General features: G+C 43.6%; 2 protein-coding genes across 3 annotated transcripts in view; one reads left to right on the forward strand and one right to left on the reverse strand.

Annotated features, from left to right (window-relative positions):
• The window catches only part of angpt2a (angiopoietin 2a), a 99,560-nt gene extending 98,487 nt beyond the window's left edge, over positions 1-1,073 (forward strand). For both annotated transcript variants that reach the window (XM_085996455.1, XM_085996456.1), the window contains one exon: positions 844-1,073. In XM_085996455.1, coding sequence (XP_085852581.1) covers positions 844-1,004 — 161 coding nt within the window. In that variant the 3' untranslated portion in view covers positions 1,005-1,073. The remainder of the gene's footprint in view (positions 1-843) is intronic.
• Positions 1-12,994, reverse strand: part of mcph1 (microcephalin 1) — a 378,761-nt gene that overhangs the window by 190,141 nt on the left and 175,626 nt on the right. The gene's annotated exons all lie outside the window — the stretch shown is intronic.

Consider the following 12,994-nt stretch of genomic DNA (forward strand, 5'->3'; position numbering starts at 1 on the left):
ATCATAGATTGGTACAGCACAGGAGGCGGCCATTTGGCCCATCGAGTCTGCGCCAGCTCTTTCAAAGAGCAACCCAGTTAGTCCCACTCCCCCTGCACTTCCCCCATATCCCTGCAATTTTTTCTCCTTTCAAGTATTTAGCCAATTCCCTTTTGAAAAGAGATAGAGCTGGGTGTCGTCAGTATGTGTGGAAGTCGACGCTGTGTCTTCAGATGATGTCGCCAAGGGGCAGCATGTAGCTGATGAAGTGGAGAGGGACCCTTGGGGGAACACCAGAGTTAATAGTGTGGCAGCGGGAAGAGAAGCCAATGCTGGCGGTGCTCTATGATTCATAGAATCATAGAAATGTACAGCACAGAAGGAGGCCATTCACAGAATCACAGAAACCCCACAGTGCAGATAGAGGCCATTTCGGCCCATCGAGCCTGCACCGACACATATCCCACCCGATCCCCATAACCCCCACACCAACACATATCCCACCCTATCCCTGTAACCCCATGTATTTAATCCCCCTAACACTAAGGGTCAATTTATCATAGCCAATCAACCTAACCCGCACATCTTTGGACTGTGGGAGGAAACCGGAGCACCCGGAGAAAACCCACGTAAACACGGGGAGAATGTGCAAACTCCACACAGACAGTCGCCTGAGGTCGGATTCGAACCCGGGTCTCTGGCGCTGTGAGGCAACAGTGCTAACCACTATGCCACCTTGCTGCCCATCGTGTCTGTGCCAACCTGAAAAGAACTATCCAGCCCACAGGAGAAAAGTATATCTATTGCAGCTTTTGGCATCTACCCCCATTTGATGATTTTTGTTGTATTTTTTCCCCCTCACAGGATGGTGGTTTGATGCTTGTGGTCCATCCAACCTGAATGGATTATACTACTCAGCAGGGCAGAATACAAATAGATTCAATGGAATCAAATGGTACTACTGGAAAGGGTCAGGATACTCTCTGAAAGCTACTACTATGATGATCAGACCTGCAGACTTCTGATTATGGATTCTTGTACATAGATTGTTTTTGTCAGTCCATATGATGTATAAAGACATTTTTTTCAGCAAATCTGTAAAGACACGATTACTACTATATTTAAAATGTTGACTAATATGTACACCACGCATTAATATTTTTAAGTTGTCTGTTTGGAAGCAAAGAAGCCAGGAACCAATGAACAAACGAGGACAAAATTGCTTGTAAATTGCTTTGCATCTATTTTTATTGTAGTCAATTCCACTTTATGGGGAAGCTTCTTTAATCAACACTGGGACTACTATAATGTCAACTGAAGTTGAATCCCTGGAAGAGAAGGTTATTTTTATCTTAGAGACACTACTAAATATAGTCATATGGAAAACTGAGTGTTTTACATTTCAGATGGTATGTTAATGAGTAATGAGTACCTGAGCAGCTCCCAATGACACTGATTTCAATAGAAATTGTTCATCAGAGAATTAATATTGATCTCCAAAGAAAAAAAAACTGGAACTGTGAAAGATCATCAATACTATTAAAAAGAACCACACTTTTAAGATTCAAAATTTAACAGTTATTTCAAAAAAATATTTTTTTCCCATTTTTCCCATCCCATCAGTTTAAACTAACTTGGCAGGGGGATGGGATACAGAGTGGAGCTATAATAGGGGGTGATGTACAGCCAAATATAGAGGAAAAAATAAGTCAGACTGGAAGGCAGAGCAAATATGTAACGGCACAAGGGAGTAGGGCAAGGCTAAATGGCATTTATTTTAATGCAAGGAGTCTTACGAATAAGGTGGATGAACTGAAAGTGTTGATGAACACATGGGAGTATGATATTGTTGCTATCACGGAGACATGGTTGAGGGAGGGGCAAGACTGGCAGCTCAATATTCCGGGGTATAGAATCTTCAGGCGAGACGGGGGGGGGGGGGGGGGGGTAAAAGAGGAGGGGGTGTCACAATATTAATTAAGGAGACAATTACTGCTGTAAGGAGGGATGATATATTAACAGGTTCCTCTAATGAGGCCATATGGGTTGAACTTAAAAACAAAAAGGGGACTAGCACTTTGCTGGGAGTGTACTATAGGCCCCCAAACAGCCAGGGGGAGATAGAGGAACAGATATGTAGGCAAATCTCAGAGAAGTGTGCAAATAATAGGGTAATTATAGTGGGGGATTTCAACTTCCCCAATATTAACTGGGATAGTCAGAGTGTGAAAGGCTTAGAGGGTGCAGAATTCTTAAAGTGCATCCAGGAGAGCTTTTTGAGCCAGCATGTAGAAAGTCCTACAAGAGAAGGGGCGGTACAGGACCTAATTCTAGAGAATGTAGCCGGGCAAGTGGTAGAAGTGTTAGTAGGTGAGCACTTTGGTGACAGTGACCATAATTCGGTGAGATTTAAGGTAGTCATGGAAAAGGACAAGGATGGACCGGAAATAAAAGTTCAAAATTGGGGGAAGGCCGATTTTAATATGATAAGGCAGGATCTGGCCAATGTGGACTGGGATCAGCTACTTGAAGGAAAATCCACATCGGAGCAATGGAAGTCTTTCAGAGAGGAAATTGAGTACAATGGCAACATGTTCCCGTAAAGGTCAAGGGTGGGACCAACAAGCCCAGGGAACCTTGGATGTCAAGGGATATACGAGAATGGATTAGGAAAAAAAGGGGGGCTTTTGGCAGATACAAAGGACTAAAGACAGAGGAAGCCCTAGAGGAGTATAAAAAGTGCAGGGGGATACTTAAAAAAGAAATTAGGAGAGTGAGGAGGGGCCATGAAATAACACTGGCGAGCAAAATAAAGGAAAATCCTAAGGTGTTTTATAAGTATATTAAGGGCAAGAGGATAACTAGGGAAAGAGTAGGTCCCATTAGGGACCAAAGTGGCAAACTGTGTGTAGAGCCAGAGGATGTAGGTGGGGTTTTAAATGAATTTTTTGCATCTGTGTTCACTATGGAGAAGGGCGATGTGGACATAGAAATCGGGCAGGGGGACTGTGATATACTTGAACATATTAGCATCGAGAGGGAGGAGGTACTAGCGGTTTTAGCAGGCTTAAAAGTGGATAAATCCCCAGGCCCGGACGAGATGTATCCCAGGCTACTATGTGAGGCAAAGGAGGAGATTGCAGGGGCTCTGACACAAATTTTCAGAACCTCTCTGGCCACAGGGGATGTGCCAGAGGACTGGAGAACAGCTAAAGTAGTACCATTATTCAAGAAGGGTAGTAGGGATAAGCCAGGGAATTACAGGCCAGTGAGCCTAACATCAGTGGTAGGGAAATTATTGGAAAAAATTCTGAGAGACAGAATTGGTCTCCACTTGGAGAGGCAGGGATTAATTAGGGATAGCCAGCATGGCTTTGTCAAGTGAAGATCATGTCTGACCAATTTGATTGAATTTTGAGGGGGTGACTAGGTGTGTGGATGAGGGTAGTGCAGTGGATGTGGTTTACATGGATTTCAGTAAGGCTTTTGATAAAGTCCCGCATAGGAGACTGGTCAGGAAGGTAAGAGCCCATGGGATCCAGGGTGCCATGGCACATTGGATCCAAAACTGGCTTAGTGGCAGAAGGCAGAGGGTGATGGTCGAAGGTTGTTTTTGTGACTGGAAGCCTGTGTCCAGTGGGGTACCGCAGGGATCGGTGCTGGGTCCCTTGCTGTTTGTGGTCTACATTAATGATTTGGATATGAATGTAAAAGGTATGATCAGTAAGTTCGCAGATGACACGAAAATTGGTGGGGTGGTAAATAGCGAGGCGAGAAGCCTCAGGCTACAAGATGATATAGATGGGTTGGTCAGATGGGCGGAACAGTGGCAAATGGAATTTAACCCTGAAAAGTGTGAGGTGATGCATTTTGGACGGACTAACAAGGAAAGGGAATACACAATGAATGGTAAGACCCTAGGAAAGACAGAGGATCAGAGGGACCTTGGTGTGCATGTACATAGATCCCTGAAGACAGCAGAACAGGTGGATAAGGTGGTTAAAAAGGCATATGGGATACTTGCCTTCATTAGCCGAGGCATAGAATATAAGAGCAGGGAGGTTATGATGGAGCTGTACAAAACGCTGGTAAGGCCACAGCTGGAGTACTGTGTGCAGTTCTGGTCGCCACACTATAGGAAGGATGTGATTGCTTTGGAGAGGGTGCAGAGGAGATTTACCAGGATGTTACCTGGGCTGGAGCGCTTCAGCTATGAAGAAAGACTGGCCAGGCTGGGGTTGTTTTCCTTGGAGCAGAGAAGGCTGAGGGGGGACCTGATTGAGGTGTACAAAATTATGAGGGGCATAGATAGGGTGGATAGAAAGGAACTTTTCCCCTTAGTAGAGGGGTCAATAACAAGGGGGCATAGATTCAAGGTAAGGGGCAGGAGGTTTAGAGGGGATTTGAGGAAAATCTTTTTCACCCAGAGGGTGGTTGGAATCTGGAACTCACTGGCTGAAAGGGTGGTAGAGGCAGGAACCCTCACAACATTCAAGAAGCATTTGGATGAGCACTTGAAATGCCATAGCATACAAGGCTACGGACCAAATGCTGGAAAATGGGATTAGATTAGATAGGGCTTGATGGCCGGCGCGGACGCGATGGGCCTCTTTCTGTGCTGTATAACTCTATGACTCTATAAGCTTTTTTTCTTGATCTTGCAACCTAAATTTTTCTTCTTACAGACTACATACCATCACAAAGTATACTGCACCAAATTGAGTTTGTTTAGTTAATTCTTATTTCTTGGAATGAAACTAAAAGTTCATCGAAAAAGCCACTGTAAAATTACTTTGGTGCCATTGTCTGTTATGTTCTACACAATTTCTGCCATTATCGGCATTGGATTGAACGTTAGATTATCTGACATAGATAGATAAAGTAGGCAACTCTATTTTGTTGAAGAAATTTAAATGCCACATACAGTTACTATTTACTGTCATCCATTTGGAGAGAAAAAAAATCACCGCTAATGATACTGTCCCTTTGCACTGCCATTGCAATCGAATAATCCAATGTATCTAATACCTTGATTTGCACTACATTGAGTTCTTCAATTGGAGGAGATAGCAGAGGTCAATGCAACACAAGAAATAGTCACACTTCTAAGCAGCAACAGGTTAGAGACAGAATTGGTGGTTAGGATGAGCAGAAGGTTTGTAGATGGAAACTGAACTTCATCAAAGAACAACATTATTCCTTATTCATTCAACTTCCGTAAGCAATTAAGATTCTCCCAAAGTAGTAAAAAGACTTTTAGAATAATTGGACTCCAAAATCATAAATGTTCAGATCAGTTTGGGGCAGAGAGAGTTTCATTTTGAATTGCCAGATCTAAACAATGATCTTTGGCAAAACCAAGTTATACCAGATACCTGCTCTTCAGGTGGCATTGAAGGAATCTTCCAATGTTGGACTATGAAATAACAATGGACAGAATGAGTTCAAACTTTGCTTTGTAATTGTTGCTCAGTGAGAATAACACAGCACACAAAAAATACATTCTTCTTAATTAGCTGATCTCTGCTAAGTGATACACTTACTTGAGGTTTTGGTCCCAGAGACTAAAAATTCTTGCCTTGTTTGGCAAATGCTCTTAGTTCTACTTAAACACAAATTTAAGCAGTGTGATAATATTTCTTTTCTAGAAGAGACACACGATTTCTTAAGTCAAGACACTCAAAGGCAACTTTCAGGAAAAATCATGGATAGGTTGTACTGTGCTAAGCATGATACAGTTGAATCACCACTAATGTGTGAAGTTCACTGACCCTCTGTACTTATAAAATTCTAACAGGACTGGACAGACTAGATGCAGGAAGGATGTTCCCGATGGTGGGGGAGTCCAGAACCAGGGGGCACAGTCTAAGGATAAGCCATTTAGGACAGAGATGAGGAGGAATTTCTTCACCCAGAGCGTGGTGAACCTGTGGAATTCTCTACCACAGAAGGCAGTTGAGGCCAATTCATTAAACATATTCAAGAAGGAGTTAGATATATTTCTTAAGGCTAAAGGGATCAAGGGATATGGGGAGAAAGCAGGGACAGGGGACTGAATTTGGATGATCAGCCATGATCTCATTAAATGGCGGAACAGGCTCGAGGGGCCGAATGGCCTACTCCTGCTCCTATCTTCTATGTATCTATGTATGCAGGGGCCAGCGAAGTAACATTTTCAATACAAGAAACTTAAGATCACACAAACCCATGGGGTCAATAGATTCTCACAACAGTTTAAGACCAAGTTAAAGCCTCAAGTCAAAGTGGACAAAATATGGCATTTCAGGTGCCTTTTAGCATCTGGAATACTGTTGCGGATTTACTTGGGGAAAAAAAATTAAGGCAGTATGTTTTAAATGTGTGCCATTATACTTGTATGATTCTCTTTATTTCTAGCCTCAAATTGCTCTCACCATTACTTCAACCTGGTAACATACAGTTTTCTCCTTTTAATTCAAATTATCCAATAATTCTAATTTTTTTCAACACAAAATGTTTACTTTGTTGTGTCATTTATGCTGTTTAATTCAAATTATTTTATTATTCAATCATTTTGAATAGAAGAAATGACTAGATCAGGAGTAGACTGTATAGTTCAAATACTCCAACACAACCCAAGTTTGGAAGATAAGAATTTGCAATGTAACTCTCATGCTGGGCATTTTTCACAACTCAAAAAATATGAAATTTTACACACACAATATTAAGATTTACTAAAATCCTGGTGACAACACTGAACAATGATATATTCTTTAACTGGATAAGCTATTACATCAGCCACATCTAATCTAAAATTTCCTGATCCTGCACTACAATGTCACCAAACAGGGCTTTCAGAAGTTACACCAGAGAAGCATGAAGAGATCTGATAAGACTGGGGCCCTTAAAGAGGTGTCTTTATTGCACAATCTATGGAAATTAACACATTGCCAGATGGAGTGACTCCACCTTATGATGGGCAGCCCTCCCCAAAAGCAGTGAACAAAAACAGACTATGAAGAAGCACAAATACTCTGCAATTGTATGATGATTAAGATTTGAATGGCAGAGCACAGAACTGTGTCACAACACTGAAGTAGATCCCATTTTAGTTTTGAAATGCACATAATCACCATTAACATCAGCACTAACATAAAATTCTATCCATTACTATAGTGCAGATTCACTGCTTCTCATTTTCAAAACTACACTTAACTAAAAGCTTTAAGAAAAAAATGTTGTCTTCTTGCTATTCATGCACTTGAAAAGGTTTCGCTGCTGATAGAAAGTAGGTAACGGGTTTCCTGAAATGGTGCAGCACACACTGTGGCTGTAAGCATGCTTGGATTTCTGAATGCTTGAAGTCAGTAGAGTCTTTTTTAAACCACATGACCATGCAGCTTACACTTAAAAAAAATCACTGATTTTTATGACCAGGAAATATTGTAACTAAGAATCAGAGTACAGAAGGAGGTCATCTGGCCCATTGTACCTGTGCCAACTCTTTGAAAGAGCGATCCAATTAGTCCCACTCCCCCGCTCTTTCCTCATAGCCCGGTAAATTTTTCCTTTTCAAGTATTTATCCAATTCCCTTTTGAAAGTTACTATTGAATCTGCTTCCACCACCCGATCAGGCAGTGCAGCATGGGACAAGATTACTTGTTTAACAGCAATAAAAGCAAAGTAGCATGGCTTCATACGTGGAATACCAAGCACTAAAATAAGCCACCAAACCTTACGTATGGTTCAGCAGCATCACTTTTTCAAGGAAAAAAACTCTGTTGTAAAACACTTAATGCAATTATTCAGAGTACAACAGTATGCCAAGTAGCAATGCACTGTTGATACTTGAGTTGAACATAACATACATCATATAGAAAAATATATAACTCTTCACTCATGGCCCTTCCTAGTTCCTGGTAATGGGATAAGGTGACATTTCATTTTTATGTATTTTCATTAAAGCAGATCACCAACCACTGGTACAGTCCTTATTTTTGAAGTATCTACATACAACACAGTCTTGCATTCTCACTGTGTCTGAACAACCACTTGGTATTTTTCTTATCCATTGTATGAAAGAGGCTACTCTAAGCTCTGCCCTCAGTTCTTTGTCTGAAGGAGACCATTCAGACCCTGGCAAGGCCAGAATCCTAAAACCAACGTAACAGGAAATAGCTTCAAATCACATTAGCTAAGGAGGAAATGAAGAGTAAGTTGGGAGGGAGTTTTGTGAGGTTGAACCAAATAACGCGGAAGACGACACAAAGGCAAGCAAATCTCTTTCCTCTTCATATGGTCAGCTTGGCAGCACTTGCACCTCGGAATCAAAATTTGTGGATTCAAGTCCCACTCCACAATTTGAACATGTAATCTAGGCTGACACTTCAATGCAGTACTGAGGGAGTGCTGCACTGTCAGAGGTGTTGTCTTTCAGTGAGGTGTTAAGCCAACAGGATCTCATGGTGACCTGGCAAGCATTCATCCCTCAAACAATATTACCAAACAAACAGATTACTTGGTCATCCATCTCATTTGCTGTTTGTGGGATCTTGCTGTATGCAAATTAGATGCTGGATTCATCTAGATAAAACAGCAGTGACAACACTTCAGAAATAATTAATTGCATGTGAATCACTTTGGGATGTCCGAGAGACTTGACAAGGCATTATATAAATAACTCTTTATTCATTTATTTAAAACAAAGAAAGATTTTCATTTCTTTTACGATAGCAAAATACTGTGGATGCTGGAAATCTGAAATGGCAACAGAAAATGCTGGAATAACCCAGCAGGCCAGGCAACATCCGTGGAGAGAGAAATAGAGTCAAGACGAAGGGTTTCGACCTGAAACGTTGACTCTATTTCTCTCTCCACGGATGTTGCCTGGCCTGCTGAGTTTTCCCAGCATTTTCTGTTGTTATTTCATTTCTTTTAGCTCCTTTCACAACCTCAGGGCATCCCAAAGTGCTTTACAATGACGTACTTTTTGAAATATAGTCACTTGTATTGTAGGAAACACGGAAGCAAGGTACAGGTACTACCAACAGCAATGTGATAATGACCAGATAATGTTTTTTTAAAGTGATGTTGGTTAAGGGATAAATATTGGCCACCATACCGAGGAGAACACCCCTGCTCTTTGAAATAGTCCCATGGGAACATTTACATCCACCTGAGAGGGCACCTCCAACAATGCAGTACTCCCTCAGTACTGCACTATTAGCCTAGAATTTCTGCTCCAGTCTCTGGAGTGGTACTTGAACCCATCACCTTCTGACCCAGAAGCGAGTACTACCGCTGAGTCACAGCTGACACCACAATACACACATTTTATTTTGTAATTTTATATACATCTGCATTAGCATACCCAACCAGCGCAAGGATTGGAGATAGATAGAGTAGAGACAGAGTAGAGACAGAGAAGCTGTCCGGTGGGGCAATCCCGAACAAGGAGGCACAATCTTAAAATTAAGGCTCGGCCATTCAGGAGTGAAACCAGGAAGCATTTTTTCCACACAAAGGTAGTAGAAATCTGGAATTCTTTCCGCCAAAAGACTGTAGATGCTGGGTCATTTGAAATTTTCAAGACTTTAGATCGACAGATTTTTATTAGGTAAGGGTATCAAGGGATATGGATCAAAGGCGGGTAAATAAAGTTGAGCTACAGATCAGCTATGATCTAATTGAATGATGGAATATGCTTAATGGCCTACTCCTGTTCCTATGTCAATACTCTCAAGACCTGGGCTGTCCAATCAGTTCCAATAATAGGAGATCCACCTTAAATGAGATACTTATGGTCCAGCTGATAATCTTGTGTCTTCTGGACTGCAGTGAGTTCTTGGTCAGACAGTTGGGTGGGGGTTAGCTCAAAAGAATAACCATTTCCTCCACCCAAAGCTTATGGTTGACTTTCACCACAAGAATGGAAACCTGCAGGGAATCCACAAGCTGACAAGAATCATTGTTCTGTTGTTTGGTGATATGCAACAGAATCCCGGTAGCCTCCCATTCAGCCACACAACATAAGAGCTCTTGTCAAAGATTGAATGAATCATCATATAAAGCCCCTATTTTCGATATATACAGTTAGACATCACTATTGCTGAGTATGCCCGCGTTTTGATCTGTAAGCCCCTCAACTGCTGGTCTGAAAGATCTGAAGACTTCTGTCTAACTAATCACAAATCCCAGGTGCCACAGCAGCACCAGGATCTTGTGTGCCATCTCTGCCAAGGATGCCCTGATTAACTAGTTGTCCACGTAGGGGTGGACATAAAACCTCATTACTTCAGAGAGATTGCATCACTAACAGACACCAAAAAATCTGGTGCTGACATTAAGACAAACAATAGGACCTGGTATTTTCAGTATGATCTAGCTCATTTTTTTTTTTAATGACATTTCTTGTTGTCTTCCCTAATTCCAACATGGGATTATGCTCCTTTCAGGTACTGGCCATAGGGTGAAGGCATTCATAGATCTTGAGTTTGAGGATCGGTTAGATGGCTCCCATAATGCAAGAAAGAACTTGAATTTATAAAGTGCCTTTCACGACCTCAGGGCATTCCAAAGTGCTTCACAACCAATGGAGTAATGGGACTAAAACTCCTAAGATTTGCTGGGAAGGACACATTTGATAGCTTCAGCAACCAGTAGATTCTGGGGGGGGGGGGGGGGGGGGGGAAATTCAGTTGCTTTGCGTCTCCCGTTAGCGTAAAGCAACTAGCGCCCAGGCGCAGCACCGCCAACGCCTCCCGCGAAATTCAGCGGGAAGTTAGCGGCGGTGTTAACCGTCAGCGCCCCATAGCGCTGCGCCGCTGGCGATGACGTCATCGCCATGTGCAGCGCCCCGGCTGCGATCTTTGGTAGCGCCCCCTAACTTACCGCCGGACGTCATGTCCGACGGGGTCAGGGGGTCTACCTGCGGCCAAGGCGGCGCTAATTAAAGGTGAGGTGCCTAGCGGCCATTTTTGTTGCTGGCCGCCTGCCCGCACCTGCCCCCATTGCCGTCCCCAGCCTCCTCTTCAGGCCCCCCACGGAGTGCAGGTTGCGCTCCGTGAGCCCGGCACTTCTCGAGTGCCGGGCTCTTTTGCCAGAACTCCGATCCCTGATGGCCCAGCTGGGCCCCGGGTCGCACTGCGCAAGGCCCCTCCCCTTTAAGGGGAGGAAGACCTGCAGTACCGCGGCACGATATTCCCTCGCAGCGCCCCAAGAGGAAGGCGGGGCGCTTCCAGTAGAGCCCCTCCTCCCTCTCAGGGCACTACCTGGGAAAATCGGCCGCGGGGGGGGGGGGGGGGCTAATATTTTTGGGACACAAAGTGGCGCCCCGGCGAAGTTAGCACCCCAAAGGGAGCGCGACTCAATATTTCCCCCTGTATCTTCTAATCAAAAAGTCCTTGATCCATGCTGTTTCCAACCATCCTGAGAAAACAGGAGGAGAGCATACTTATTCTCTATTCAGATGTCACTTCCAGAGTCAGTCCTTATAAAATGGCCACTCCCCCTACCTCGTCCTCATCCTGTCCCCCAACATGGTCCTGTTCTACAGAGGAGGATGCAACTGCTCAAAGTGAAGTAGCGGTGAAAGTGGGAGAACTGGGTTTTCATTCCCTGCAACCCAGATGATTACTATAGTGTAGAACATTTAGTACCTGATACAATTAGTATGAAAGCCAACACAGAACCTGCTTGAAACACTTATCTTTACAGGAGTGGCTTTGTGAGTTCTGCCTTCTCAGGATTGACTCTTTATTTGCTCTTGGAGTCTTTAATAAGTGTCTTTGCACTGAGTTGGAGTCCAAGATCTCTCTGCCAATTTGATTAAACTTTTGACATTCTGGTGGTCAGGACCTCCTTCCAAAGGAGGAATTGGGTCCACCATGCTCATATTGCTGAATTAGGAGCAGCCTTTCTACTTGGAAAAAGATGTACAACAATGGAAGACTACGACTTCTGCCTTAAGTTAGTTATTGGAAGCTGTCATTCATTTCGAAGCCCAGAGCTGACAGCTGTAGTGAGATGAATGAGGTTGGCTTCAGTAGGCTCCATCTTAAAATGGTATGTGATCAACAGCACAAGGACTTTGCATACCAAAAGTACAAAATTAAATTTGAATTACTCAAACTTCCACACGTTCAGGGAACCACTGTAGTATATTAAAGTGCTTGTACCAATAAAGCATAACAATTTTTTCCTGATGTCAGAGGCAACAAAAAGATTTGCTACAGACAGGAGAAACAGAATTGACGGTACAGGCTGGAGTGGGATTTCCTATAGAGGAGCGGAGAAAGATAAACATACATGCTGAAGGTACAATTTTCCAGAAAGGGGAATGCCCTAGGTGATTTTACCCAGTGGAATTGCCCATATCCTTACGGCATATAGAAACATAGAAACATAGGAGCAGGAGTAGGCCATTCGGCCCTTCGAGCCTGCTCCGCCATTCAATATGATCATGGCTGATCCTCTATCTCAATACCATATTCCTGCTCTCTCCCCATACCCCTTGATGCCTTTTGTGTCTAGAAATCTATCTATCTCCTTCTTAAATATATTCAGTGACTTGGCCTCCACAGCCTTCTGTGGTAGAGAATTCCACAGGTTCACCACTCTCTGGGTGAAGACATTTCTCATCAGTTCTAAATGCCCCACCCCATATCCTGAGACTGTGACCCCTCGTTCTCGACCCCCCCAGCCAGGGGAAACATCCCCCCTGCATCCAGTCTGCCTAGCCCTATCAGAATTTCTGAATGGCCTCCTTCTGTGCTGTAAGTTTCTATGGGGGAAAAATTTGGCTGGTTTGCACTTCTCTTTAGCGCCTTAAGAGGGCGCAAAGCAACTAGCGCCCAGGCGCGGCAATGTTTCTGGCGCGTGCGAAAGTGACCAGACATTTTGCGGCGGCGCTAAACACTACCGCCACGATCTCCTGCACCCGCAGAACGTGAAGTCAGTCGAGCGTGCAATGCCCCGGTAGCGCCCCGGACCGGATATTGAGTGGCGCCCCCTGCCTTATCACCTGCCGCTAGCTAC

This window comes from Somniosus microcephalus, chromosome 9, assembly GCF_052327205.1.
Source record: "Somniosus microcephalus isolate GS21.2 chromosome 9, FLI_Smic_1.0, whole genome shotgun sequence".
Lineage (NCBI taxonomy): Eukaryota > Metazoa > Chordata > Chondrichthyes > Squaliformes > Somniosidae > Somniosus > Somniosus microcephalus.